The 27493-nt window shown below is 62.7% G+C and overlaps 9 protein-coding genes across 9 annotated transcripts; 5 read left to right on the top strand and 4 right to left on the bottom strand.

Annotated features, from left to right (window-relative positions):
- Positions 1 to 373: 373 nt before the first annotated feature.
- On the bottom strand, positions 374 to 3345 carry RHTO_06698 (KH domain protein; the record flags this gene model as incomplete). The annotated part of the gene is made up of 9 exons (XM_016420357.1): positions 374 to 587; positions 657 to 841; positions 945 to 1146; positions 1233 to 1357; positions 1525 to 1608; positions 1727 to 1861; positions 1952 to 2129; positions 2571 to 2739; positions 3189 to 3345. 9 exons carry the CDS (start codon positions 3343 to 3345, stop codon positions 374 to 376), a joined length of 1449 nt encoding a protein of 482 aa, XP_016269237.1.
- A 1050-nt stretch (positions 3346 to 4395) lies between these two features.
- On the top strand, positions 4396 to 6483 carry RHTO_06697 (uncharacterized protein; the record flags this gene model as incomplete). Its single annotated transcript, XM_016420356.1, has 1 exon — positions 4396 to 6483. One exon carries the CDS (start codon positions 4396 to 4398, stop codon positions 6481 to 6483), a length of 2088 nt encoding a protein of 695 aa, XP_016269236.1.
- A 532-nt stretch (positions 6484 to 7015) lies between these two features.
- Positions 7016 to 8633, top strand: RHTO_06696 (uncharacterized protein; the record flags this gene model as incomplete). The annotated part of the gene is made up of 6 exons (XM_016420355.1): positions 7016 to 7054; positions 7120 to 7165; positions 7250 to 7471; positions 7533 to 7574; positions 7640 to 8037; positions 8097 to 8633. 6 exons carry the CDS (start codon positions 7016 to 7018, stop codon positions 8631 to 8633), a joined length of 1284 nt encoding a protein of 427 aa, XP_016269235.1.
- An 82-nt stretch (positions 8634 to 8715) lies between these two features.
- RHTO_06695 (actin-like protein ARP6) lies at positions 8716 to 10908 on the bottom strand (the record flags this gene model as incomplete). The annotated part of the gene is made up of 10 exons (XM_016420354.1): positions 8716 to 8983; positions 9048 to 9110; positions 9193 to 9328; positions 9429 to 9664; positions 9751 to 9906; positions 9988 to 10135; positions 10217 to 10340; positions 10402 to 10476; positions 10587 to 10713; positions 10781 to 10908. The coding sequence occupies 10 exons, from the start codon at positions 10906 to 10908 to the stop codon at positions 8716 to 8718; spliced, it is 1461 nt and encodes a 486-aa protein (XP_016269234.1).
- Positions 10909 to 11296: 388 nt separating this feature from the next.
- RHTO_06694 (dihydroxy-acid dehydratase) lies at positions 11297 to 13966 on the bottom strand (the record flags this gene model as incomplete). Its single annotated transcript, XM_016420353.1, has 12 exons — positions 11297 to 11365; positions 11456 to 11563; positions 11638 to 11810; positions 11878 to 12234; positions 12304 to 12864; positions 12950 to 12999; positions 13078 to 13094; positions 13163 to 13379; positions 13451 to 13465; positions 13556 to 13642; positions 13707 to 13736; positions 13833 to 13966. 12 exons carry the CDS (start codon positions 13964 to 13966, stop codon positions 11297 to 11299), a joined length of 1818 nt encoding a protein of 605 aa, XP_016269233.1.
- A 923-nt stretch (positions 13967 to 14889) lies between these two features.
- Positions 14890 to 16771, top strand: RHTO_06693 (thioredoxin reductase (NADPH); the record flags this gene model as incomplete). The annotated part of the gene is made up of 4 exons (XM_016420352.1): positions 14890 to 14980; positions 15588 to 16066; positions 16192 to 16536; positions 16673 to 16771. The coding sequence occupies 4 exons, from the start codon at positions 14890 to 14892 to the stop codon at positions 16769 to 16771; spliced, it is 1014 nt and encodes a 337-aa protein (XP_016269232.1).
- A 547-nt stretch (positions 16772 to 17318) lies between these two features.
- Positions 17319 to 17785, bottom strand: RHTO_06692 (phosphatidylserine decarboxylase; the record flags this gene model as incomplete). Its single annotated transcript, XM_016420351.1, has 3 exons — positions 17319 to 17419; positions 17498 to 17707; positions 17767 to 17785. 3 exons carry the CDS (start codon positions 17783 to 17785, stop codon positions 17319 to 17321), a joined length of 330 nt encoding a protein of 109 aa, XP_016269231.1.
- A 612-nt stretch (positions 17786 to 18397) lies between these two features.
- On the top strand, positions 18398 to 22770 carry RHTO_06691 (baculoviral IAP repeat-containing protein 6 (apollon); the record flags this gene model as incomplete). The annotated part of the gene is made up of 15 exons (XM_016420350.1): positions 18398 to 18733; positions 19315 to 19518; positions 19601 to 19792; positions 19908 to 20177; positions 20299 to 20831; positions 20912 to 21250; positions 21310 to 21453; positions 21515 to 21588; positions 21655 to 21728; positions 21848 to 21870; positions 21938 to 21968; positions 22039 to 22094; positions 22171 to 22235; positions 22300 to 22388; positions 22447 to 22770. 15 exons carry the CDS (start codon positions 18398 to 18400, stop codon positions 22768 to 22770), a joined length of 2754 nt encoding a protein of 917 aa, XP_016269230.1.
- A 175-nt stretch (positions 22771 to 22945) lies between these two features.
- Positions 22946 to 27458, top strand: RHTO_06690 (uncharacterized protein; the record flags this gene model as incomplete). Its single annotated transcript, XM_016420349.1, has 14 exons — positions 22946 to 23201; positions 23336 to 23705; positions 23764 to 23956; positions 24010 to 24067; positions 24129 to 24207; positions 24270 to 24597; positions 24655 to 25720; positions 25785 to 25946; positions 26013 to 26026; positions 26121 to 26348; positions 26405 to 26431; positions 26492 to 26938; positions 27000 to 27029; positions 27087 to 27458. The coding sequence occupies 14 exons, from the start codon at positions 22946 to 22948 to the stop codon at positions 27456 to 27458; spliced, it is 3630 nt and encodes a 1209-aa protein (XP_016269229.1).
- Positions 27459 to 27493: the final 35 nt, after the last annotated feature.

Below are 27493 nucleotides of genomic sequence, written 5' to 3'. Positions count from 1 at the left end.
ACCCTAACCCTAACCCTAACCCTAAGTATCATGCACCGTTGCGCGACGCCACGCCGTTCCCCGCGTCGCTCGAATTGCTCACGATTCTCTGGCCGCCCACTCCCCCTTCCGAACGTCAGGAGGAGACGGAAGGACCCGACTACGACGTCTTGGATCTCACTGACCGATGCGAGCGCGCCGGAATCGACCTGACGTGCACGGACTGCGCGAAGTTTGTCGAGGTGGACGACTTTGATCTCGAGGAGTGGGCGGCGAACGTAGCGTGATGCGGATGAGCTTGGTCTTCCTGCAATATACTCGTGCGCGGCCTCTCCAGCGCGAGAAGACGGGGACAGAAGCGATACTACTTTTACAGGCACTCCCGCGCGAGAGCCTACAACCCAGGCGGCGGCGGCACGGCCTCGTACCTCCCGCTTCCACCCGCCGGATCCGAAGGCGGCGGAGGAGGTGCGCTATCGGGCGGCGGAGGAGGAGGCGCGTTCGAAGGGGGAGGGGGAGGAGCGTCGGACGGAGGAGCGGGGGTCTGGGCGGTCGTGGCGGCGTAGGCGGACGGGTTGGCGGCGTACTGGGCGTAGGCGGCGTAGTATCTGCGCACGAATACGAGTGAGCGAGACGTCCCGAGTTGACGGGAGGAAAGCGAGGAGAAGGGAACGCACTGTGTGTAGTACGCCTTGCTCGCGTCGTCGAGCGTGTTCCACCACTGAGTGTACGCTTCGGTCGACATGCCGCTCATCGCCGCGGCGCCGGCGAGGTCGGGCGTCGCGGACGACGCAGCCGGAGGCGCGGGAGGCGCCTCGCCAGGCGGGAGAGGTGCGGTGAGGCCGGGAGCATACTGGTTCGGCTTTGAGAACGGAGCAAGGGTCAACTACCCGTCCACGGAAGAGCGAGCTCGTCGACCGCGTTGCAGCGAAGAGACCGGAAAAACGGAACAGTCGCCGACTCACCTGGTACGCATACGGCTGCCCACCTTGCTGCTGCTGCTGGTCGTACCGCACCTGACCGCCATACATCTGCTGCTGGTTCCCACCGCTGCCAAACTGGCCCGACTCGAGCGCCTGGCGCGCCTCGGCGTGCTTCTCCCGGACGACGGCGAGGAGATCTTTGGCGAGCTCGATGCCCTTGTCAATTTGGGCTTGATCGGGGCCGCTGTGGGACGAGCCCGAAACTACAATCAGCATCCGCGTGCAAGCACGAGCGAGCGAGAGCCGAGCCGAAGGTCGCCGCCGACTCACGCAATCGAGATGTGCAGCGGGTCGTCGCCCTCCCTGCCGGTCTCGGTCTCAATGTAGCCCGAACCTTGACCGCGGATCTGGACGCGCGTGCCGGTCTCGCCCTGGATGTACTTGACGAAGAGGCCCTGTGCGCGAGAGGGAGAGGAGAGGGTCAGTCGGGCGGTTCAGAAGGGCGGAGCGGCGGATTGAGCGCGAGACGCGCCGAGGCGTCATGCGTAGGAACGGGGAGAGACCAAAACGACGGAAAGGAAGCGCCGACGAAATCGAAGGTGAGAGGGAAAGCGGAACTCACGCCCGGTCCGACCGTCTTGGCGCGGATGTTGAAGTTGCGCAGCGGTTCGAGGTCGATAAAGACCTTCTCCTCGGGCCACTTGCGCTGCGGGACGAGTCGATTTTCAAGCGAGTCAGCGCTTACGCAAGGCCGAACGAAACCTGGCCGGCGAACCCCGTCCGCGAGCAGAACTCGTTGCGTCGAGGGACAGGCGCCGACTCACCCTCTGCCCATACCCACTGTCCCTCTCGCCCTCCTCACCCCTCCTCGGCCCGCGCCGGCCGTCGATCAGGTTCAGCTCCTGGTTGATCAGCTCGCGGACGGCCGAGACGCCTGCGGCGAGTTTCTCGGGGGTGTCCTGCGCGCGATGAGGAGCGAGATGGGTCAGTTACGTAGTCGGAGAGAGCGGTGGAAGGAAGGAAGGAAAAACCAGAGCGCGCGAACTCACGGCCGTGATGTGCAAAAACAGCGGCGGGTCCTTCTCGGTCGCCATACTCTTGTCCGGGTACCACACGCCCTTGGTCAACACGGCGCAACCGGTATCGGCGAGGAGTTGCTGCTGCGTCGAGCCTTTGGTGAGGAGGTAGCGGTTGCGCAGGTCGTTGATCTCGATGTCTTCGACGAAGCTGCGCGGTGGTGAGGCGAGCGTCGCGAGACGGGGTGAGGCATGTTCGGCGTGAAAGATCGGAACGGGAGCGGGAGATGCGACAGTGGCGGTCGGCGTTAACGAAAGGCCGAAAGAAGAGGGAGTCGACCGATGGAGGGAACGGCGGCGGAGGGACAAATCGGCGGGTGAAGAGGCGTGATACGGGTGCGATGGAGAGTATCGCGCGGTCGGGAGGGCGATGGAAGAGGAGAACAAGGACGAAGGCAGTCAGCAAGCGTTCACGGAGGAAGGTCCGGCAACATGCTTCGCGCCCCTATCTGTCCCAAGCAGAACGCCTAGCCCGAGCTGTTATGGCCCAAGCGCTTGGCGACCCGACTCTTCCGCCCGTAGCGTCCGCCGCCCGCTCACAAACCGCCCAACCTGCTCCCACAGACTCAAACAGGACCGGCCGCAAACTCACAGACCCGCCTCGCGATCCTTATCCCTCTCATGCTTGCTTCCCACGCCCGCAGGCGTCGCGTCGCCACCGTGTCCGCTTGCACCGCCGGGAGGAGGAGGAGGGGCGCCCATTGGAGGAGGGGGAGGAGGGGGTTGGCGGTGGAGCGAGGCGAGGCGGGCGGCGATGGCGGCTGAGGTGGCGGGGACATCAAGGACGGAGTGGATGAGAGTTGGAGGATCAGGGGAAGAAGGGGCGGAGAAAACGGTCAGCGAGAGGTTCGAAGGAAGCGAGCAAGGTATAGAATTCCGCCGTTGTGGCGCAGACGAAGCGAGGCTTCGCAAGCCCCTTATGAGCAGTCCTGGAACGCTGCCAAACGCATCCGATCGCACACCATGCCTGACGTGCGCCGACATCCGAACGTCCTCCTCGTCGATACTCGAGCAAGCTGGCCGTGACAGCCTGGCTCGCGCGTGACATTTCCCGGGTGACCAAACACTCCTCAGGTCCCCCACTGAGCCATGCACGCATCCCCTTCGGCCCGCCTCGAGTCCCACCACACCCGCCTCGACCGGGAGACACGCCCGCTCGTGCGCCAGCAACAGTCCGAGTCGCCGCAACTCGAGGAGCACGCGCACTCACCAGCAGCCTCAGCAGCCTTCTGATCCGGGCCCTGTCCTCCTGAGGCGTGCGGGGACGCTCCATCTTCCAACTTGACAGCCTTGTGGTCCGGAGGAGCAGGCGCGCCGGGCTGGGGCGACTGCGACTGTGGCTCGTCCCACTTGCGTTTGCGGTCCATTGCGGGTCGAATGGAGCGGTCAGCGGGGTTGTAAGTGTGCGGGACAAGGGAGAGCGGCGAAGGAGGAGGACAGGGTCGACAGCAACGACGTGTGACGGGCCAGCGATTCTGGCAGTACGCTTGTGATGCACTATCAGACTCTACACAGCCAGCCTGACCCGCCCAGCGTGCGCCAACCTCGTTCGTCCCGCTCTTTTTCTCTCTCCGACTCGCCCACACACCTCGCCTCGCTCAGACTGGCTCACTGAGGCTGGCAGACTACTCCGACGCTCTATCAAGGCTCACTGAGGGCGCCACGTCGACTGCCACGCCGTCAGTGGGACGCACGACCTCGTTCCCCACCTCGCTCATCAGTTGGACGCTTCTCTCCCGCTTCGAGGATTTGCAAGGGCTAGGTGGACTGACGCAGCAGTGCTAGGGACAACGGGTGAGTCCTCTCGTGCTCAGACGCTCTCCGGACGGCGCTGAGAGGCGGACGGGACGACTCTCGCGGAATGGACTGGGAGAAGTCCCGAGGGGCTTGCGCAGGCCAAAGGAGGACGCGGAAGGTGGTGAGACGCAATGCAGCAGCCTGTGTGTGTGCTGGGACCGGACGAACAGCTCGCACGGAGGAGGATGACCCGGCGGGACTTGTACGAAAATCGTCTCGGGAGGTGGGGGAGTCTTCGATGCGCGAGACGAGCGTGCAGCAGGGTGGATGCGATGCCGGAGACAGCAGGCAGTCGACAGAAACGATGCGCATGGCGCAAGAGAACCGGAGCTGAACTGTGGTTCTTGCCCTCGTCGCAGATCCGCTTCTCGCAAGTCCTTCTCGACCGTCGCCTGAGCTGAGCGTCGATTCCAACGATAGTCTATCGATCTCATGTGAGTGGTGATTCTGCGGCGTCGCTGGTCGGGTCACGCCAGTCGAATTCAGGGCACTGGTCGCTTCCGTGCGCCTCCCGCAGTTTCTGGCGGAACTGTCCGAGGCGCTTTTTCGGAGCCGACTAGTGCACTGCCCGATACTAACGACCTCTTTAATCTCGCAGCCCCCGCGCCAACTCGACCACCATGCCCGCCGTCCCACCCTCCCCGACCCGCTCCTCCCACTCGTCCCGCTCGTCCGTCTCTCATGCAGGCGACACCTCGGACCACGACGACGGCGAAGTGCACTCGCTCTCGTCACAGTCAGACCACGAGCACCCGTCGCTCACTTCGACGCACGGCTACTCCAGCTCAGACGACTGGTCCGCCTCCGACGCCGAGCACGAGCAAGACGACTTTGACCTCGTCGCGAGCCGAGACTTGCGCGAGGAGCGCCGCGGATCGATCTCGGCGGAGTCGTCAGAGGCGGACGAGGCGGGAGAAGGAAAGATGAGGCTCAGTTATCCGGATCCGATGGCGCGCGAGAGCGACCACGACGAAGACTCGCACTCGAGTCGCTCTGAGGAGCTGCTCGGCTCGCACGATGGCCAGCAGGGTGACTTGGCAACTTCACTCGTGGGAGGGGACTACTCCCTCTTGCTTGACGTCTCGCCTGCGTCGCCCGTCTCGAGCCCATCGACATCGGCGTCGTCTTTCGTCCCTCCCACCCCGCCGCTCTCGCCAGCACCGTCGCAGCACTCCTCCTCGACTTCCGCAGCCCTGCACGCCTGGCTTCGCTCGACCTCCTCGCGCTCCTCTTCCTCCGCCTCTTCGACTATCGACGCCCAGGCGCACCCGCACCCCGTCCTGCGCAAGATGTCTTCCGAGGAGAAGACCGACCAAGCAGTGCAGGCGTCTCTGGGCGAGGAGGAGAAGAGTGTGGTGCTGGAGTCGATGGGGAGCAGTGCGGCGACTGTGGTGCCTGCGTCGAGCGTGGTCACGAAGTCCGGAGCGAGCATTGGGGAGGAGAAGCGGGTTGTCGAAGAGCGAAAGGAGGAGGCTTCGGCGACGATGCCGGCAAAGGAGGCCGCCTCTATGCTCGACGCGCCTCTCAAGCCGACCAAGACGACGGAACTTGCCACGTCGCGCACCTGCTCGTCCGCCCGTCCGTCCCGCGCCGACGCTCCTCCCGACTTCACCTGGACGCTCGGGGCGATCCTCGCCTTGTGCGTCGGGCTGTGGGTGGCTGGCTCGCGACTTTCGAGTGGGAAGGAGCTCGCGGCGTCAACCGCGGCGGTCTCGTCGTCATCATTGGCAAGCCAGGTCAAGGTCGTCTCGCACATCGACGTCCCGGCACCAGCCACCTCGACCATCGACCTCACGACCGAAGCCGTCGCCTCGCCTGCTACCCCTTCCATCGCGCGCACGACCGAACCAGTCGCCGCCTCGTCCTCCTCGCCCGCCTCTAGTCCGCTCAGCACCAAGTCCTGGACTTCGTTCCTCGGTCTCGGGTCGGCGCCCGTTCGGTCGGCGCTTCCTGCGGCGCCGGAGGTTGTGCGAGATGAGGCAGGTGTAACGAGCGAGGCTGGCTTTGGCGCGTCGGAGGTTAAGGACCTGGAGGCGAGCGAGTCGTCTCCGACTGGCAGCGACGGATCTTCCGTCTACGAGCGCGACGAGGCTGACCAGGACGCCAAAGCCGACTCGACCTCGCCCTTCCTCGTCGACGCGCCCGAAGAAGCATTCAAGGACTTCTTCTCGACCTCGCACATGAAGGAGCTGCACGAGTGGTTTGTCGCGGCGGGCCAGCGATCGTCGCGCCGGTTCCAGCAGGACGCGCAGGAGGTCCTCGCGCACTTGGCAAAGTTGCGTGTCTCGGCGGAGATCGAGCGACCGCCGTCCAACCCGCCTTCGATGCAGCACGACTTCCCTTCGATTCTCACTTCGCTCCGACTGCCCGGCTTCGACTACGCTCTCGACATCGACCGCGTCCGCTCCCGCTTCGCCGACTTCTCCGCCCACTCCGCCTCGCATGCCGACCAAGTCCTCCGCCGCGCCGCCCGCTCGCTCGACCGCCTCTCCTCCACAACCGCGCTTTCGCTCTCGCACCTCTCGCACTCGCTCTCGCCCGTCCTCGACTCCACCGTCGACCGCCTCAAAGCCGGCACTCGCTTCTCCGAGTCGAAGATCAAGCGCGCGGCATGGACGGCGCAGATCCTTGAGCGGAGGGTCAAGTGGATGGTGCAGGGCGGGGCCGAGGAGGAGTATCCGAAGTTGTGTGGATGCCCTTTCGCTTGAGATGCGACGGTGGTGGTGCGCTTGTGGTGATGTGAAGGAGTGGGTTCGGAATCGTCTTTCTCAGGTGCGTTGCCATCTAAGGCTGCTGCCCACGCTCCGCATCCACCACGAGCTGAGCAGCTGACACAGAACTGTGCAGCGCAGTCTCGCTCTCCCTTGTCCTCGTTCGATCTTCCCGCTCGACTCTACTCTATCTCCTCGCCTCGACTCTCCCCCTTGTTTCGACTCATCCCACTCGGTTTTCCCTTCGTTCTGTACGGTACATACAGTGTCTCCTCCCTATCGTTGTCGTCTCTACTCCCCATTATCAGCCGCTTTCGTCCCGTCCATGTCGGCCTCTCCTCGTTTTGTAGCTTCTCGCGCCGCCATCCCGCGTCTCTGAGGGAGACTGCTCGCATTCCTGGCACTCTGCACATCTTGTAACGCCGTACCGTCTCATCTTGCACGCGAGAGCAGCGAGAGCGAGTTGCACTTCGCCTCTTTCCCTCCGTCCCTTCACTCGCTCGCTCGTTCTCCCGCTACGCTCGCTCGTATGCTTTCGCCCGAGGCTGTACGGCTACGCATCGCTCTCGTGCGCTGTTCTGCCTGCCTCGCGACGCCCCGCGATGCGCTGACGAGCTTCAACGCCGCTCGCAGGCCCTCGTCCTCCTCGAGCATCAGCCGGCCGGACTCGCGCTTCACGGTGCGCGGCGCCCGCTTTGATCGACTCTCTGAGACGCTGGCTTGCTGATTGGGTTGTTTCTGCCTGCCCACGGCGCACTCACAGATTATCTCAAGGCTTTGCGGAACGAGGTCAAGAAGCGACGGTCCGAGGGGCAGGTTGAGGACGAGAGCGTGACGTCGGAGGATGCAGAGGGGTCTTTTGAGGAAGAGGAGGAGGAGCGGGACGACCCTGAGCCTGTTGTCGAGGCGGAGCAGGCGGAGAAGGCTGAGCAGGTTGAGGAGGTCGAGGAGGTTGAACGAGTCGAGGTGGCAGAGCCGGTACCAGGTGCGTACAGCTCCAGCTGTCAATATGAGGCTCCCGCTGACCCCCATTGCTCCTCTCGCAGAGCTTTCGCCGGAAGAACGCTTGCGATCTGCCGCCTCGTCCCGTGCGCTCACCCCCAGCCTTTTGCGGGCTCCGTCTTTGCTGACATACTTTCGCTTATCTTTGCAGTCGGTGACACTGTCGCACAGGCCATCGAACGCTTCCTTCACCAACTGACGCCCGACCCTTCCGTACCTTCTCAATCCACGTCTCATGCTCCCTCGCCCTCGTCTCGCCCCATCAGCGGTTACGTCGGTGCGGTACTTGACGCTCTCGAGGGCGTACTGCAGGACGAGGAGGAAAATTCGGCCGACGGAAGAGCTGGGATGAGTTGGGAGCAACTCGGGACCATCTTCGACTGGATCATGCCGCTGGTGGCGAGCCTGCCCGAGGCGGAGAAGCCGAACACTGAAGAGGAAGTAAAGGGGACCGGACGCATGAAGACGAGGGGAAAGAAGCGAAAGGGAGGAAAGGGTTCTACAGCGGACGAGCCCGTGGAGCGGACGAAGGAGGGGCTGGTAGAGCAGGTGCGCGTCGTGGAGCTGCTTCTTCCGCCAATAGGCATGACTGATACCTCCCCGGCCAGCTCACGCATCTCCTCCTGCGCCTCGCGACTCCCGCATTCGATGCACCTCTCGCTCTTTCCGTCTTCGCCTCGCTCCTCATCCGGTTCACCTCCTTCTTTCCTCTCGTAACCCTCGCTCGTCCCCTGCCCTTCTTTCTCGACCAGCTCGCCTCGCTCCTCCCGCCTCACCTGCGAACCAGCGAAGTCAACGACTCCTCGCTTCAACGGCTTGCCGCACTCATCTCCCTCCTCCACCTCGTCTTCGACACCCTTCCTCCTCCCGACCCCCTCCAACTCTTCCTCCTCGACCGCACGAGCGGCGCCCTGCGCCCACTCCGACTCTCGCTCGAACGCCTCACCCACCTCCTCACCTCGACATCGACCTCTCTCGACCCGGACAACCTCTCTCTGCGGTTTCTGCCGGCAGAAGGGGACCAAGTGGCAGTTGTGACTGTCGAGGAAGCGGTGCTGGGCGTGCTGGAGCGGTGTTGGGAGTTTAGCGAGCTGGACGAGCGGGAGGAGCAGGAGGAAGTGGCTGTCGGAGCTGACGACGACTGAAATGATGATCTCGCAGCTGGCCGGTGAAGCAGAGAGACGAATAAACGAAGTCGTACGAAACTCGCGCATCATCGCACCCGCATCAACCCAGCACCATCCCGTCCGCTCCCGCATGGTACCCGTCCATCTCCCCCCTCGCGGCCATCCTGACCTCCTTGTCCCCCTTCTTCCCTCCACTCCAGTAGAACGCCCCAAACTTCCTTCTGCACGCGTTCGAGCCCGCTTCGAGGTATTCTTGTCGCGTGACGAAGGAGGAGGGCGAGAGCGGTGTCGGGAAGTGGGCGTGTGAGCGGGAGTTGTGTCCGAGAGAGAGGTAGGAGGCGGCGGAGGAGGCGATGGAAGTGGTAGGTCTGCGTGGCACGGCGACTACGGGTCAGCTAGAGCGAAAGCGAGAGGAGGAGAATGCCGACGGACGATCGTGAGATGGTGACGTTAACGACATGTTCTGGCGGTGCAACGGAGCGCAGTTCGCTTTGTCTGCGAAGATCAGACACTCAAGGATCAGCACTTCGTGGTCGGTCACGGAGAGAAGCTGAAATATGTGACGGCCGCAACGCACAATCGCTCGCCAAAGCCCTGGAACGCGGCGTTCCCTCCGACACAGACGATGTTGCTCCAGAACATGCCCTGCAAGTCGAGCGGGAGGAGCGAGATGCAGAGGCCGACGGTTTCGGCGAGTCCGGCTTGGTTCATGTCTGCGAAGAGAGAGGCGTGAGTCCTCGACTGTGCGTCGCCAAACCCACGAGTATAAAAATCTCTGTCTCGTGAGGCAGGCAGGGCGAGAAGGGTACTCACCAATTGTCGACGGGTTAAACAAGACCTCCGGCACGCTGAACCGCTCGTTGCAGAGGTACAACAGCTGCTCCTCGTCCTTCTCCGGCTGCGGGGCGTTGTACGGCGCGGACGGGTCGACGGGTGGAGGAGAGGCTGGAGGAGGAGTCAGGCCCGAGCGGACGTAGCCGAGCTTGTTGGTCGAGTCGGGGAGGAAGTCCGGCAGGACGTAGGTGCGGACGAGGGGGTTGCCGTCGCGGCTGCGAGACGAGCGCGAGCTCGACGATCAGTTTGCCGCTCAAGTTCATGGGCAGAGCAGTTGAGAGTCTGTGCGCCGCGAACTCACTTGGCCGTCTCGAGATCCTGCTTCCACTGCGTCGAGACGTAGCACGCCTCCTCCTTTGCGTGCTCCATCACCGACGTCTGATCCATCATGTACCAGTGTCGGTACGAGACGATCTCCTTCAGGTAGTTGGTCATGAGCTTGCCGCCGATGTCGATTCTGCGCGGCCGTTGGACGAATGGCTCAGTTCGAGTGGGAGACAGATTCGACGTCAAGCGTGTATGTGTGCTGCGGACGCACCGTCGCGCCGCATTCGTGACTATCCGCCCCCGCAAGACCGGGACGACGTGCGTGAACGAGAAGCCTGAGTCGATGATAAGAGCGCACTCGGGTACGGGTGCGGTCGGCGAGCCTCGCGCGTCGAGTCCGTATGGTACGAGGGCGGGACCTGTGCATCGAGAACCTCTCAACGAAGTCAGCACTCCCGCCGTGGGCGATAGTCGCAAACGCCAGCGAGACTGCGACGCACCTGGACACCGCAAGTAGCTCGAGAACTCGTATTCCTCGAACACGATCTGGTCGTAGTGATCTTGCACATTCGGGAGGTTGAAGACTGGCTCGGTGACGAGGAGATTGGTGTGTTGCGGGGCGATCTGGAACGGAAGGAGCTTGTTAGTCGAGGGAAGCGGCTCGAGTTGGACCGGTCGTACGCACGTTCATTCCTCGTCCTCGTGAGCCAAACACGTGGTCCCACACCGTCTTCTCGACCTCCCAGTTGTTCAGGATTCCCTACAAAGGAGGACCAGGGTCAGCTCAAATTCAACCCACTCGTACATGCGCCTCGGTACAGCAGCACTGCACGCAAGGTACAAGACGGGGGGAAGTGTAGCCGAACGCACCCTCTCCATCGGCACACGGAACGTCAACCCTCCAAAGTCGTCGCACTCGTCCGCCAACTCGTCCGCAACGAACGACCTTTTCGCCGCTTTACTCCGCGCAATCGCATTCCTATACGTCTCGACCACTCTGCGCGGTTGAACGAACGGTCAGCGAGCTTGCAAGGTGAACTTGAGGATGCAGAGGGGGGACGAACGGTTCGGAAGCGACGGCCGACGACCCAGCGTGCGCCCACGCCGCCTTGATCGAGTGCCCGCCGTTGTCAAGGACCAATACACGCGGCTGAGGCGCTGCACTGGTCGACGGGAGCGGAGGGAGCTGCATTCGTTCGGACGGGCGGTGCTGGGTGATGAGGAGGCGAGAAGAGGATGGATAGGGCGCGGGGGAGGTTGAAGGCGCTCAGACGGTCGCTCGAGGCAGTAGAAGCTCCAAGACAGGTCAGAAAGCGAGAGATCTGGCGAGTAGCGTGAGATGGACGAGCGAGAGCAGCGGAGGGAGACGAAAGAGGCGGCGCCTCGCACGCTACTGCTTCTTTTCGGGCTTTTCGACGTCTAAAGGTCTTGCAGAGATGTCCGAAGCGAGCAGCGAGCCCTGCGAAGCGACGGAAGGAGCCAAGTCTCCCACACCTCGCCTCTCACGACCGAAACCTGGCCAAGACAACTTCTATGGATGCACAATGCTGGTAGTACAACGCGGACACTCGAGATGCCGCTCAAGGGCCGTCGGTGATGGCTCCCTCGCTAGCGTTCGTGACGAGCTTGATGTACTTGTAGAGCGTGCCCTGCGCGTTCACAGTTACTCTCGCAAGTCAGCTCGCCTTCATCGAGAAAGGAGAGTCAAGAGTATGGGAGAGGGAGATCGCGAGACGCACCTGCTTGACCTTGGGCTCGCGGGGCTTCCACGCCTTCCTCCGCTGCTCGAGGACCTCGTCCGAGACGCGCATGTCGATCGTGTTCTTGACCGCGTCGATGTAGATGACCTGCGTTCGTCGAAATCACGCGCCAGTCAGCAAAGAGCAGGGGAAGAGCCGGAGGAGAGAAATGTGGAACGCACATCGCCATCCTCGATCAACGCAATGTTTCCGCCGACAAACGCCTCGGGAACGACGTGTCCAACCGTGAATCCGTGCGTGCCGCCAGAGAAGCGACCGTCGGTGACGCACGCGACGTCGAGCCCGAGTCCGGCGCCCATCACCATCGAGGTCGTCTTGAGCATTTCGGGCATGCCTGTCGAGCCGAGCCGAACCGGGTCAGCTCGAATCCGAGTCAAAGGAAGAGGAAGAAGTAAGCGCACCGGGTCCACCCTTGGGTCCGAGGTAGCGCAAGACAATGACCGTCTTCTCGCCCTTCTTGATACTCCCGCTCTGAATGGCCTTGGTCACGTCGTCCTCATTATCAAACACCCTCGCCTTTCCCTCAAACGTGAGACCCTCCTTGCCCGTGATCTTGCTGACACATCCACCGGGCGCGATGTTGCCCTTCAAGATGCGGATGTGGCCCGTCGGCTTGATGGGCGACGAGAGCGGGCGGATGACGTCTTGGCCGTGGGGGAGGGGCTTGGCGGATTCGAGGTTCTCGCCGAGAGTCTTGCCCGTGACGGTCATGATGTCGCCGTTGATGAGCTTGTTCTCGAGGAGGTACTTCAAGACGGCTGCCCCGAGTGGTCGAGCGTGTCAGCGGGTTATCCCCTCGGCTCGGAACGAAGCGGCGCGCGACCCACTGGGGATACCGCCGATCTTGTGAACGTCCTCCATGACATACTTTCCGCTCGGCTTGAGGTCAGCGATGAAGGGGACGCGGTCCGACACGCTCTGGAAGTCATCGATCGAGAGCTTGATGCCCACCGAGTGCGCGATGGCGATAAGGTGCAAGACGGCGTTTGTCGAGCCACCAAGGATCATGGTGAGGACGATTGCGTTCTCGAACGCCTCGCGGGTCATGATATCGCGCGGCTTGATGTCCTTCTCGAGCATGTTGCGCATGACCTCGCCGACCGCTTCGCACTCGGCCTTCTTCTCGGGGTACGCAGCGGGGGTCGAGCTCGATCCAGGAAGGGTCATACCCATCGCCTCCGCCGCGCTCGCCATCGTATTAGCGGTATACATCCCCCCGCACGCGCCTCCTTCACGGCGACACGAGTTGCGGACCGTCTCGAGCCTGACGCGCTCGGCGGCTTCGTCCGCGCCGGACTCGAGGTACTTGCCGTAGGACTGGAAGGCCGAGACGACGTCGAGGACGGGCTGGTCGGCGCACGAGCCGGGCTGCATCGTGCCGCCGTAGACTGCGCGAGAGGGCGAGCCGTGTCAGCGGCGAGCGCGGGCGGGATCATTGCGGGCCGAGAGCGGGAGAAAAGTGCAGGGACTCACCCATGATTCCCGGGCGGTTCAAGCGACCGAGAGCCATCAAGACGCCGGGCCTGTGCGACTCTCATCGTCAGCTCTGCCGCTCGCAGGAAGGAAGCGAAGGGAGAAGGAGAGGGGAAGAGGCGACGGACATGTTCTTGTCGCAGGCCTGTTTGCGGGTGCACCCAACCGCATCAGCGCCTCCTCGCAGTGGGGTAGAGGAGGGGGGGAACGCACAGGAATAGTAACCATGCCATCCAACCAATGCCCTCCGGCGGCCGTCTCGACACTATCCGCAATGAGGTCCCTACTCTGGAGGGAATAACTCATGCCGAACGTGCCCATCGAGATGCCGTCCGATACGCCGACTGTGCCGAATTGGTAGCCGGTTATTCCGGCGCGGGTGAGGGAGGATTTGATGAGGTGGCCGAGGGAGAGGACGTGTTTGTTGCAGCTGCGAGCGAGCGGCGGACGAGCGTCAGCGAGTGAGTGCGGCGGGAGGAAGGCTGAGAGGAATGGACGTACGGGTTGCCTTCGTACCTGCGCGCGACGAGCGAAATGGAGGAAATTAGCAACCCTCATCCCGCACAACGGACGAAGACATCGCTGGCGGAGAGACTCGCAACGCACCAAACGTTCGCAATGCCGACCATGGGCTTTGCCAAGTCTTCAGGAGAGTCGATCCCGTCTGTTGCGTAGAGCATGGCTTGCGAGGCGCTGCCCGAGTGAGCGAGGGGAGGGTTAGCGAGCCAGTGAGAAAGGGAGGGGGGACGGGACGCACCCTTGTGTTTTGGGCGAGGTGATTTGATGGCTGTGCGCAGCGAAGCCAACAACAACTATCAGCTCCTGTCGCCCGCTCGAACGACCAAAGAGCCGCAGAGCGCGGAGAGAGAACGTCGGTACGCACGAATACCGGTTCAACCTCTTGCCCTCGGACGGGGCAAGGGGCGTGCCCTCCCTCGCCACCTTGGGGGTGGTGGAGAAGGCCCTTCTGGAGGGGGCGGGAGTGGCCGCGCGGAGGCGGAGCGAGAGGGTGGACATATCCTTTCGGTTCGGGGGTAGAGGGCGGAGGAGATCGAGTCGCGGAGTGGAAGCGGGAGGGGTGGGGCTGGTAGGAGGGTGGAGAAAGTCAGTCTAGGGGACTTTCTAGACGGGTGCGAGTGCGGACTGGGCGGTGTCAAGAGCGAGGGAGGCGAGGGAGATGCGATCGGATGCAGCGAGGGTGGAAGCGGAACGTACGAGCTTGGCGGGAAGGAGGGCGCGCCGTGGAGAGTCCTCGAGAGTGTGTGTGAGAGTCTCGATCGGTGGCAGCAGTCCCAGCGAAGAGAGGAGCGACAGGGAGTCAAGCTGGCGAGTGAACAGGGCCAATGGGCGGGTGTTGCCGAACGAGTCGCTGCGTAGAGTGCATGGACTGCGATGTGATTGCATCGCATGCACATTACAGCTCGTCAACATTCTCACCGCGCCTTGTGAGAAAAAGCGAGGAGTGCTGTCTCCGCGGGACGAGGCGGAGATTGCGAGTTGTAATGTGCCAAGTTTGTAATGACTTACTAGTTTGTAACCCTCCACGCCATTAGTAAACGGCGCGACACTCAGCCCGGCTTGCTCTCCTCGCTCGCTCTCGCTCTCTCACACACTCGTTGTTCCCAAGCTGCTCACGCACACAGCGACCACGTTCCGCTCTCTCCTCGCAACCGCACGCGCGCGCATCCCCTCCACCGTCGCAGCAGCAGCATCCGCCTCGTTCGCGACCGCTTCACGAGGTGCGTTGCCCTCGCTCTGGTGTGTCAGCACGCGCGGGTGGGTGGTGGCGCGGGTCAGAGGACTGTGCGGGACCAGTCAGCTCGAGTGCTGGTCGACCGAGCGATCCCCCCTTCCTCCACCTCGAGCGCGCTAACGTTTCCTTCCCTCCGCTTCTCCCATCCTCGCTCATCTCCTGCACCCTCGAACGCACGCCCTCAGCCATGGCACCCATCGAAGTCAACGGCGGCGCAGCAGCCGAAAAGCCCTCGAAGCACAACAAGCTCGTCATCATCGGGTCCGGTCCCGCTGGACGTGAGTTTCTCGCCCGCTCTCCCCTGCGATTCTTGCGCGAGGTTGTGCGACGTGGAAGAATGAGAGATGCTGACTGTGTTGTTTGTTTCCTCTCCCCTCCCCCCCCCCCCCCCCCCCCCCGGGATCTTGCGACTTGCTCGTCTTCCTCCTCGACACGACTTTCGGCCTTTGCCTCGCCCACGCCATCCCTTCTATTCCCTCCTCTCTCGACATCCGACTCTACGCGTCGATACTCCTCGTGTCGCCCATCGTCCCGCCGAATCCACCGCCTCGTCCCGCCACCTCTGAATTCCGCCAATGTCGCTCTCGTCTCGCTTATCGCGCCTCGCGCCGCATTTCTGGGTTTACCACCTCGCTACGCTTTCTACGTGCCTGGTTTCGCCTTGCCGCCACGCCATCTGCGCCGACCCTTCCTTACTCGCAAATCCCACTCGCAAATCCTCACCTCGCCCTACCCGCTCGCTCCTTCCGTCTCTTCATTTCCCTTTCTCTCCCCTTCCCAACTCCTGCGCTATTCTCGATCGTGCTCACCTCCCCGTCGACGTCGCACCCGCCTTTGTCGCCACCTCGACCGCTCTACCTCGACCCCGCCTTTTCGCCCCCGCAGACACCTGCGCGATCTACGCCGCGCGCGCGCAGCTCAACCCGGTCATGTTCGAAGGCATGCTCGCGAACGGATTCGCCGCAGGCGGTCAACTCACCACGACGACGGACGTCGAGAACTTTCCCGGTTTCCCGGAAGGGATCCGCGGACCGGAAATGATGGACCTCTTCCGTGCCCAGAGCCTGCGATTCGGCACGACGATCCACACCGAGACGATTTCGCGCGTCGACCTCTCGAGTCGTCCGTTCAAGCTCTGGCGCGAAGGGATGGAGCAAGAAGAGCCCGAAACGGCCGAGACGCTCGTGATCGCCACCGGTGCATCCGCACGCCGCATGCACATCCCAGGCGAAGAGACGTACTGGCAGAGCGGGATCTCGGCGTGTGCGGTGTGCGACGGCGCTGTGCCGATTTTCAGGAGGAAGCCGCTGGCGGTCGTTGGAGGGGGAGACTCGGCGTGCGAGGAGGCGATGTACCTCACCAAGGTGCGTCCAGCGCGATGAGACGAGACGGGACTGAGCGTTAGCGAAGTCGAGCGAGGAGCGCCGCGAGCTCTTCGAACGAGGTTGCTGACTCTTCCCTTTGCCTCGCTCTCGCTCGGCGCGCGCAGTACGCCTCGCACGTCTACATGCTCGTCCGTCGCGACGTCCTCCGCGCCTCGAAAGTGATGGCCAAGCGCGCCATTTCGCACCCCAAGATCACCATCCTCTGGAACACGGTTCCGCTCGAAGCCAAGGGCGACGGCGAAGTTCTCACTTCGCTCCGTTTGAAGGATACCAAGACGGGTGAAGAGCGCGATCTCGAAGCGAATGGGCTCTTTTACGCGATCGGACACGTCCCCGCGACCGAGTTGGTCAAGGGCCAGCTCGAGTTGGACGAGGACGGGTACATCAAGACCAAGCCGGGGACGACGCAGACGAGCGTGCCGGGTGTCTTTGCCGCCGGTGACGTGCAGGTGCGTGCGAGGTCCCTTCGTTCGGGGCGAGTTTGGGGGTCGGGGAGGTCGGGAAACTTGAATCGTCGCTAACTCGCGCGCCTCGTCTCCTACGCCCTCGACGACCACGCCAATCGTTCCGCATTGTTCTATACAGGATAAAATTTACCGACAGGCGGTGACCAGCGCGGGATCAGGGTGCCAAGCAGCCTTGGAAAGTGAGCGATTTTTGAGTGAACACGACCAGGACGCGTAGTGCGGCTTCCTGGGGACGTTAATAGAGTTCAGGGTTGTCAAGCGGGCGCAGCGGCGTCGTCGTCGGAGCGAGTTGGACGGCGAGAACGGCGAGGGGGGGGACTTTGGCTCTCCACCTTTCCCTGGCTCTCTGACTCTTTCCATTCGCCACCTCGGACTCCTCTACGTGCACTGAAGGTTGTGGAGTGTCAAGCGGACGTAGCGGGGTTGTCGTTGAAGCGAGTTGGACGTCGAGAACGGCGAGGAGGAGGACTTTGGCTCTTGGACTCGCTCGCACTTCCCGGCTCTTCCGTTTCGGTACCTCGGACTCCTCTTACTGCTCTCATACACGACGCGGGTCAACCGAGCGCAGCGGCGTCGTCGTCGAAGCGGGTGAGACGTCAAGACCAGCACAAGAGAGTTCCGAGATATCTTCGCCGCATCCTCACGCTCGCGCCGGTTCTCATGCGCACCACATCTTCAAAAGCGCTCGACAAACCTATTGCACAAGAAAGGCGGAGTCGAGAGCGGAAGGCTACAGATCTGTACGAGGTGCGATCGCCGTCCTCCTAAGCCGTCCCGTACGTCGTCGTACCTTGAGGCGGCGCACCGTATGCGTGTCCCGGGTGCGCATGGGGGTGGACGGGCGCGTAGGCTCCTTCGATCGGTGCTGCGTCGCGCACGATTCCGTCAGTTCATTCACCCGTGAGCGAGAGAAGGGGGGAGAGAGAACAGTCCGGTAACGCACCCCACTCAGCATTCCCGACATACCTCAAATTCCCCTCCCCGAACCTCTCCTCACTCTTGATCCTCTTATAAAGGAGGTAAAACGCGTGCAAGTGTCCTGGGATGTATCCGAGGAGGGTGAGGAGGATGTTGATTAGGAGGTCGCAGGAACAGCCGGTTAGGATGGCGGCGGCGGCGGGGGGGAAGAGGATGGCGACGAGGATGATGAGGACTAGGGAGGGAAGGGGTTAGTGCGTGAGGAGGAGGGGAGGGAGGGGAGGCAAGACGCACTGTCGGAGGTGCGGACCATTGTTGTGCGTCTGGGTGCGGGAATTGAGAAGTGTCAGTGCGGGCGTCCTGGAGCGGTCGAGAGAGCTGCGAGGCGCAAAGCGAGTCGAGGAAGGGGTTGGCTGGACGAGGGCGGAGTGGCGCGGCGTCGTCACCTCGCAAGGCCATCGTTCGGCCGCCAGGTGGTCCTGCTGCGCCCTCTTTACAGCCGGCAGCCATTCCCACCGCTCCAGCCACGTCCACTCGTCGCCGCCATCCTCCTCAATCTCGATCCATCCTCGAGGCGTCAGCAACGCGCTTGTGGTCCGCGCGGCCGTCGGGTAGCAGAGCAGTGTGATCATAGACTGTAGCGTACACTTGTCGTTGTTCAGATAGCTTGTGTGTGAGGAGAAGGTCGATGGCACCGCCTCGAAGGGAGATGACGAGTTGCTAAGGAGCAGGGGGAATCCAGTTGGCACCCCTTCTCTCGCTCACAAAGTTTGGGCAATTGATACAGCACACAGACGCACTCTGACAGACGCCTGCCAACAGTCCAAACGTGCTACCGACGCCCGCTCCTCGTGAGCGAACATCCCCACCTCCTCATGCTTTCCTCCCCCTCTGCGCTCAATCACACGCATCGCAGCCCACAACCATGCCACCGCGCCGTTTAACCCGCTCCACCGCCACCACCAAACCCACCTCAGCTTCCACAACGCTCGACTTGACCCGCTCGTCTCCCACCCCCTCTTCCTCGGACCTCGAAATCCACACCGCGCCTTCGTCTCGCAAGGGCAAGCGGCGCGCGAGTAGTCCGGGGTTGGAGGTGCGCGATGGGCGTGCGAAGCGCGTCAGGAGTTCGAAGGGCAAAGGCAAGGAGGAAACTTCAGGTGCGGACGCGCGCGAGGGAGGGTTAAAGGCGGACGAGCAGCTGGCGAGGAAGTTGCAGGACGAGGAGGATCAGGCGGCTCTCGTGGCGGGCGAACAAGCGGTGAGTCTCCTCGAGGTTGTTTCGGTTCGGGCGGTCTTGAGGAGGAGGAAGTACTCGAGCGGGAGGATACTGGAGGGCTACTCGCGTCCGTCCAGAGGTGAAGGATGTCAGAAGGGTGCTGGAGAATGCCCAGCGCTCCACAATCGAGTCGGAGTACAAGGCTTTCTGCTCGCCGACGCAAAAGGCTTCTCAAGGCGGATCCTGCTCGCGCAGCGCGAAGCACTGCGCCTCGCGGCAGGCAGGGATTGGGAGCGTTCTCACTCGCCACTCTTGCGCGCGAAAAGCGGAGCCCGACGGACGGACGGACGCGGGCGCGAAGAATCTCGCGAATCGGTCGCGGAGGGAGGATCTGGTCTTTCCTACGGGGCGTCCAGTCCGGGCGCAGGAGACGAAGAGCTCCGTGTCTCTTCTGCGACTCGACTGAGAACGCTGACCTCGGCGGAAGCGCTCGGGCGAGAAAGGGAAGGAGTTGATCTGCGGATGAGATTTGGCGGATTCTCTCGCCTCTCCAGGGCGAAGCAGAACAGCCTAGACCTCTTCCTCTAGCCTCAACTCACGCATTCTCTATCCATGCCGCGCAGGGCCCCTCCACCTCGCCCTCGGCCTCAACTTCCGCACGTCGCAAATCCCCTCGCAAGCCCTCGACCTCCTCATCCTCCGGCCCCCTTGCTCCTCCCGCAGACCCGAACGATCCTCAGGTCGTGCTTGGATCGAAGAAGGCGCTGTTTGTGGGTGGTGGGACGTGCGGGAAGTGTGGCGCGGAAGTTCCTTACGAGAGCGAGGTGGTGCGTCTGCCTCTCCCATCTTCCGTCGCCTTCGCGTTGAACATGACGAGTCTCCGGATTCTGACGGGTTGTGGACGCACAGCCCTCCCTCACGCCCTCCTCTACACTCGCATCTTTCCTCGCACTCACAACCGCAACCTGTCCGTCCTGCGCCGCCCGGCTCTGCCGCGGGTGCTGGGGAGTTTGCGAAGGAGCAGGAGGAGATGATGGAGATGGGGAAGAGAGAAAGGAGGGCGAGTGTTGTGCGGATGGAAGGGCTGTGGGGGTCTTTGAGGTGTGTTTCGCGACTCCACCACTCCCTTTGCTCGAGCCCGTACCAAGTGAGGTACAGGCGTAGACTTGACGAGAACTTTCAAGTCGCTGACGCGTTTTTTTGACGCCGGACACAGCTCCTCTCCGCCCTCGATGCCGTCTACTTGACCGACCACCTCCGCCGACCTCTGCCTTCCGCCTCTACCTCCTCCGCCTCAAAGCGCAAAAAGACCGCCATCGCGACGGGGAAGGGTAAAGGAGTTGGGTATGGCAGTAATCGGATTGCGCCGGGTTACGCGGGAGCGACGGGAGTGGGGTATGCGGTAGAGGAGGAGGAGGATAGTGAGGAGGCAGAGGAGTGGTGGGATGAGGAGGTGGGGGAGTATGTCGTGAGGGAGAGGGTGAAGGTGCGTCCGAGTGGCGGCCAGATCCCCCGCTGCGGGTGGAAGCTTTTCGCAAGGCGCTTCCTTGGGCGGTGTTGGAGTCCGGCCTTCTCTAACTCGGTCGCTGACGCGCTCCCTCGCGCAGCCTGCACTCACCACCAACAAGCCCCGCGAGAACGCGCACGACCTCGCACAAGACCGCCTCTACCTCCTCGCCTTCCGCCTCCTCTCCTCGCTCCTCCCATCTCCCGACTCTCCCACCCCCAAAATCTACGACTTCCTCCCCTCCTCTCTCCTCTCACCACTCATCGAGCTCTCAACCCTCCCGGACCTGCTCACCCTCCTTCTGAGGAACGACTCAGTCCCCGAATGGCAACGCCGGAGCGAAGTCTATTTCGCGATGCTTGATGTGCTTGGAAAGATCGGTGGGAGTCAAGGGTTGTTGGGGGTTTTGTTTGGTGAGAGGAGGGAGAAGAGGTGGAGTGAGGGAATTGGGGGGTGGATGCGCGGGGTTGGTGAGGTCAGGTGGGAGAGGAAGGCGCTGCCTGGGCAGACTGAAGAGGGCGGAGCGAAGGGAAAGAAGGGAAAGGGGAAGGCGGCGCCGAGGGGGAGGAAGAGGAAGGCGGGAGAGGGCGAGGAAGAGGAGGAGAACAAGGGCGAAATTGTCATGACTGCTCCGTGCGTGCCGGTCTTCCCCGCTTCGCCTCTCGCTCTTGAGGCGCGAAACTGACGGTCTGCGAGACAATTCATCCGCGCAGCCTCTACACACACCTCGGCAAGCTCCTCCGCCAAGCCTCTGCCTTCCGCAAAGCCGCCATCTCGGGCGACTTTGACGACTCGGACGCGGCGCTGATCGGGATTTGCGGCGACTTTGTCACGGCCGGCGAGCGCTTCAGGCAGACGGAGAAGGTGTGGGAGGACATGCATGGGCGCGACCTGGGCGGCGCTGTGGTTGAAGGGAGTGGAGAGGGAAAGGGGAAGGGGAAGGAGCGCGAGTGGACGGAGGCAGACTATGTCAAGGCTTGCGAGGCGCTCGCGTACGACTCGGTCAACCTGGCGATCGTGAACGACAAGGGCGAGATTACGTACCCGAACCAGTGCGTGCCAGTCCGCTCTCCCGCTCGCAGATTTCAGACTGACGAGCGACGGCCGCTAGCTACTACAACCGCGACATCCTCGCCAGCGCCAACTCTCGCCGGACGAACTTTGCCCACCTCGCGAAGGAGCTCGCGGTCCTCTCGACCTCCCTTCCGCCTGGCATCTGGGTGCGCGTCGACGAGACGAGGGTCGATGTCATCAAGTGCGTTCTGCGCGCCCCTCATACTCAAGCACGCCAAGCTGACTAGGGACGTTGCGCGCAGGTGCTTGATCGCCGGTCCCGAGCACTCGCCGTATGCGAACGGCCTCTTCGAATTCGACATCTTCCTTCCTCTCCGTGCATCCCTCTCTCCCCGCTTTCGCGTACTCGAGATTCGCTGACGTCGAGGATTGCGCGACGCAGAGTACCCGCTCGTCAGTCCAGTGTGCTGGCTCAAGACGACGGGCGGAAACAAGGTCCGCTTTAATCCGAACTTGGTGCGTTGGCGATCTCCTCCGAGCGCGCGCTTGACCTGTCGCAAGCCTTCTTCGGGGCGTGTGAGCAGATCTGCTTGTCGGTCGGAGATTGACCGTTTCCTTTCCGCCTTATCCTGCAGTACGCCGAAGGGAAAGTCTGCTTGTGCGTCCAGCCCTGTCTCACACGGCGCACGATGCGCCGACGCTGACCGCTCACTTTTCGTTCGCAGGAGTCTGCTCGGGACCTGGAGCGGCGCGCCGGTACGTCCTTCCGTTTCGCTCGCTCCACCTCGTTCATCAAGCTCACATGCGTTCGTCACTACTCTCGCAGGAGGAGATGTGGCAGCCCGGCCAGAGCACGATCCTGCAGGTCTTGCTCTCGATCTCGTCAATGATCCTCGGGCGCGTTCGCAGCGTACTCTCGCTTTATCGATTCCTCCTGACTCAGGCTCTGGCCGTGCAGCACCAACTACCCGTTCTACAACGAGCCGGGAATGGGCGCCATGAAGGACGACGAGCGGAACAAGAGTGAGTCTCGCCGGGCCCGAACGGCGCGAGACGCAGCGCTGACCCACCGCCGCCGCCCTCGCAGACTACAATAAAAACTGCTCGCTCGCGACGACGCGCTGGGCGATCCTCGACTGGATCAAGGACGGCAAGTTCAAGGAGTCGATTTGGAGCGTGCGTCGCGTCGCTTCACCTGCTCTCTCGACCGTGCGCTCACACGCTGTACCCGCAGGACATCATCGTCTCGCACTTTCTCCTCCAGCGCAGCAAGGTCGTCTCGACGATCAAGGCGTGGGCGGCGAAGGATCCGCGCATGCGCGCCTGGAAGCCCGGGTTCGACTCGTGCGCCGGCGCGACCCACCTCCAGCCGTACAACGGCGGGATGGCGTACAAGTGGGCGCAGTACAACGCGAACAGCCAGAAGCAGCCGGAGCAGAAGAAGCCTGCTCCGCCGCCTGAGCCGGCGCCGAGGGACTTGGTGCAGGAGACGGAGGACGCGCTCGAGACGCTCGCCGGATGGAAGGAATCGGGATGGCTGGATGAGCTCGTCGCTTGAAGGGTGAGTGTGTCGCTTGTGTTGCAATCCATCTCGCTTGTCATCGAGGTCACGTGACACGGCGATCGAGTTCCGTCCCTTCCGCAAGTTCGGGCGGAGAGCAAGCCTCGTCGCGCTCTCGCTCCTCCGTTGCGCTTGCTGCCTGCTGGACCGCGTTGCTTGACTCGTACTGGCTATGGCTGCGGCGCACAACGGCTCGAGCGGCGCCCGTTCGTCCAGCGACGACCACTCACCTCTTCATCTCTCAACAGGCCAAGATCCACGAAACGGCAGAAGTGGGACGGACGGGCATGTGCGAGGGGCTGAGGAGACTTTCGTCGATATGCCAGGCAAGACGGACCGGCCAGCGAAGCGCGGCGAGTCGAGCACGCCGAAGCGGCAGGGGTCTTGGCGAAGCAAGGTGCCGGGCATGTTCAAGGGTCCTCTGGACGGTGAGTGCGGTATTTCGAGGGCTTCGTGCTCCTGCGCCCTCCGTACTTCCCGGGCAACCAGCACCCATCTCTCAAGTGACGAGCAGTTCCTCCTCGAGCGACCAACGTACTGACAGCCTGCGCATCCTCCCCAGCCCTCTTCCCCGTCTTCGTTCCGAATGCCCTCTACGACTCGCCTCCCTCGTTCGTCGCCGCCTCGCAGAAGCGCGCGAAATGGATCGCCCGACAACACCTCTTCCGCGCGATGGTCGTCTTTCTCGCCAACTTTGTCCTCATGCTTGAGCCGGCGTCCGAGCAGGTGTTCGGTCAGGCTTCCTTCTTTGGCATGATTGTCGCCATCATGCTCCCGCCGACATTCCCCGTCCAAGTCTTCCTCTTCGTCTCGGCAATGCTCGTTCTGGGAATGTGTCTGGGCTGGGCATGGGGGTGTGCGGCGATGGCGGCTGGGCTGAAGGCGAGGAGTCAGGTGATCCTGGCAGCGGCAGTACAGCGGGCGCAGACGAGGTGAGTTTGCGAAGTCTCAATTTCCACGCAAATCAGCTCACGAGCGCTTCTTCCGCAGCGTTGCGAGCGCGACGAACCCCGACGTCGCCTACCGCTCGACCATCTTTCATGGTAACTTCCTCGACGCCCGCTCGACCGTTGTCTTTGGCTGCTTCCTCGGCGTCGGCACATTCTTCTTCGGCCTCATCCGTGCTGCCGCCCCGAAGCTTATGCTCCTTGCCATCTTTGGCACGATCGTCGTCGACGTGATGGTGCGTTCAACTCTATGGCTAAGTAGACCACAAGCTCACCCGGCCTTCCGCAGTGCTCGTACGGTCCGCTCTTCCCCGTCAACCAGTACACGCTCGCCACGACCTTCCTCAGTGCGCAGCAAGTCTCCGTGCTCAGTGCTCGTATCAAGACTGACCCCATACTCGACTGCAGTCCCGACAGCATGCTACATCGCCGTCGCTCTCGCAGGGACCGTCCTTCTGTTCCCTCGCACGCTCAACACGTCCTGGACGTGCGTCCCGGTTCTCCCACCATTTCTTAGCAATAGCTGATTTTACACACGCTCACACGCAGCACCGACCTCGTCGACAAGGTCCTCTCGCCCATCCTCCAACGCGCCCAAATGCACTCAAAGCTGCTCTCCACGCCTCCGCCTCGTTCCGACTCTGGCTCCTCCGACTCGGAGTGGTCGAAGCTCGGCACCATCGTCTCCTCGACGCAGGAGGCGTCTTCAGCGGGTCTTGAAGGCTTGCTTGGCACGCTGGGGATGATGGAGCTCGAGGTCTCGTACGGCCGCCTCAGCGCGAAGGACCTCAAGCGCCTTGTTGAGCCGCTGAGGGAGCTGCATAACAGGAGCGTCTTGCTCGGTGCGCTTTGGTCGACGGTCGAGGCGCGGTTCAAGGTGCGTTAAAGCCTGCGCCACTCTTCTCCCCAACTCGCTGACCGTGCCTCACTACAGCGCGCCGTGGCGTTCGAGCGCGTAGCGCATACTTCCAATGGGACTACAACGGAGGACGAGAAGCCCGGACGACGGCGCCACGCTCAGCACGGGAAGGCCGACAAGGACGTAGGTCGCAACGAGACCGTCCGCATGCAGCGCATGCGCCACACGCTCAAGAACGCCGAGCGCGAGAACCAGCACGACCTCGCCGCCCTGCTGCCGATCTTCGCCGACGCCTCGCTGGAAATGCGAGCTGCAAACGATGCGGCGCTCTTGAGTGCGATGGAGTGGTTGACGACGCAGAATGAGGGAAGGTGGAGCTGGCTCTGGCGACGCGGGGCGCCGAAGCGGGAAGAGGAGGAACGGCTCGCTGCGCTGGAGAAGCAGGTCCTCCACCTCGAGGACGCCCTGCGCGAGTACCGCTTCAAAGGGCGCGAAGCCATTGTCGAGCCATTCCGCGACTTCTTCGACCCGACGACTGGTCTCTTGCGTCCGATCGATCAGCGTGGCAGCACGACCAGCAATGCAGGCCGTCTCTTCGCCCCCGGTAGTCTCTTCGCCGTTCTTTCCGCCTCGGACAACCTCGTGCTCTACAGCCAAGCCATCGCCGCCTTCGCTCGTGACGTCCGAGAACTCGCTCAGCATCGCCGCCGGAACAAACTGTGGTTCCCGACCGGTCTACGTCGCATCGGCAACCTCGTGCGGGGCAGAGGCCCAGCTACGAACGTCGTTCCCGACGGCGACAACCCCGACAGCTTGCAGGACCACGCCCACTCGGACGACGACTCGGATGACAGCACGCTTGCGAGCGGGAACACGGAGAAGGAGAAAGCCGAGAAGGCGAAGAAGGGCAATGCCGATTTTTTCAACGACGCCGCACTTCGAGGCCACGATCCGGATGCCCGACCGCCTCGCAACGCCGTCCAGCGCGGATCTCTGCTCGTCTACCGGTTCTTCCACTGGTGGACAAGCCCGAACGCCGTTTTTGCGCTCAAGTACACGGCCGCTTCGATCGTTTGCTGGCTGCCGCAAGTATTCAAGACGACGGCGTGGTTGTCTTACTCGCAGAAGGTTCTGTGGACTCGTACGTCGCTTGCTCTCCGGGTGTGGGCAGGCGAGAGCTGACCTCGTGCTGCTACCCCCTTCAGTCATTACGGCGCAGGCGAGGCCGCTCGTTTCAAAGCTCGGCATGACGTTACAGCTGACCTCGTCCGCTCTACAGACCTTCCTCGCACCGTACAGTGGCGACCAATTCCTCAGCACTGTCCAGCGAATCCTGGGGACGGCCCTCGGCTTGGTTTGGGGGATGGGTGAGTCCGCCCCTCGGCATTCTGCGCCGCGTTCTGCGAAGACTGACGCTCGTATCGCGTATGCAGTCATCGTGCGTCTCGTGCCCAGTGAAACCGCCCGATTTCGAGGCTGACTCCGCTCGTTTCCCGCTTATCTCCCCCTCTTCTGCCCTTCCTTCGGTCGATCGCCTTCAGTGGTATGTTGGCAGTGCGAACGGTCCCGGCACGCGACCAGGAGTCGGCGCCGCCCTTTTTGTCCTCATGCTCCCGCTGGTCGCCGCTCGCCTCTTTGCGCCCCCCGCTTCGATGATGATCGCCATCATGATGGCTGTCACGTCTTCTCTCGTCGTCGGCTACTCGTGGCAAGACGAGCACTTGCCGCAGTACGGCAATCCCGGTGTCGGATACTCGGTTGCCTGGAGGGTTCGTCCTCCTGGTTCGCTCTCGCTCGAACCCAGCTGACATCCTTTCGTTTGCAGCGCGGTCTCCTCGTTATCATTGGCGCGGTAGGTTCTCCCGAACCCTCGCTTGAACGGTGGGTTAACGTGACCTTCCCGGTTCCGCAGGCCGTCGCGCTCTTCTTCATGCTCCTCCCGCCGCAATCTTCGCGCGTCTTGGTTCGACGAACGCATGCTCGATGTATCGAGGAGCTTGGCCAGCTCTACACGAGCATCGTCTCGAGCTGGATCGAGGAGGACGTCCGGGCGACGAAGGAAGGCGAGTCGGCAGGCGAGGACGGCTACCGCGTATTCACGCCAGCGTTCCGCAAGGCCGCTCGCGCTCGCATGCTCGCCTTGCGCGTCAAGCTCAATGGATCGAAGACGACCATCTTTCAGTCGTCTTACGAGCCGTCGTTGCGAGGCGAATGGCCGCAGGACCAGTACCTTCACCTCCTCACGCTGCAGCTCGGCCTGCTGCAGGCGCTGGGTCAGCTCGGTCAAGCACTCCTCCGTCTCGAGCCCGAATGGCGTCGTCAGCTCGTGCAAGACACGGCATTCCTCAATCAGCCTCTTGTGCGTCGTCGACTCTCCTGATTCGCCTAGCCCAGTACTGATATAGACGAGCGACCTACAGATCGCCGACGTCACTTCCACCTTCTATCTTGTGAGCTCGTTGCTTGACAGCCACCACCGACGTCCCGCTGACTCGAGTGACTCGCAGATTTCCCTCGCACTCCGTCAAGGCTCGCCTCTCCCCGAAGCCACCCCCGGCCCACTCCTCGACCGCCTCCTCTACCACGACCGCCGACTACGGATGCTCACGGATGAGCCAGAGCCAGGTCACAAGGAGGAAGACGAGCATGCGCACGCGAAGCACGTCGACTTTGAGGGCGCCCGCATGGGAGGCTTCAAGTTCACGTTCGACGTCCTCCGCGACGAGCTGTTCGGAACGTACGCCTCGGCGCTCGAGGCGCTCTCAAATATCCTGCTCGACACGGATGAGCTGGAGATCGCCATCAAGGGTCTCGTAGGCGAGGTTCACTTCCCGGGCTACTCGGTGCTGGCGGAGCGGCAGCTGCATGTCCAAGCGTGAGATGTAGTCGAGAGACCAGTAGACTTGCGTGTAGA

This window comes from Rhodotorula toruloides (genome assembly GCF_000320785.1).
Source record: "Rhodotorula toruloides NP11 unplaced genomic scaffold Scaffold48, whole genome shotgun sequence".
NCBI lineage: Eukaryota > Fungi > Basidiomycota > Microbotryomycetes > Sporidiobolales > Sporidiobolaceae > Rhodotorula > Rhodotorula toruloides.
The sequence above is the reverse complement of the archived record's forward strand: the minus strand, read 5'-3'. Positions and strand labels throughout refer to the sequence as shown.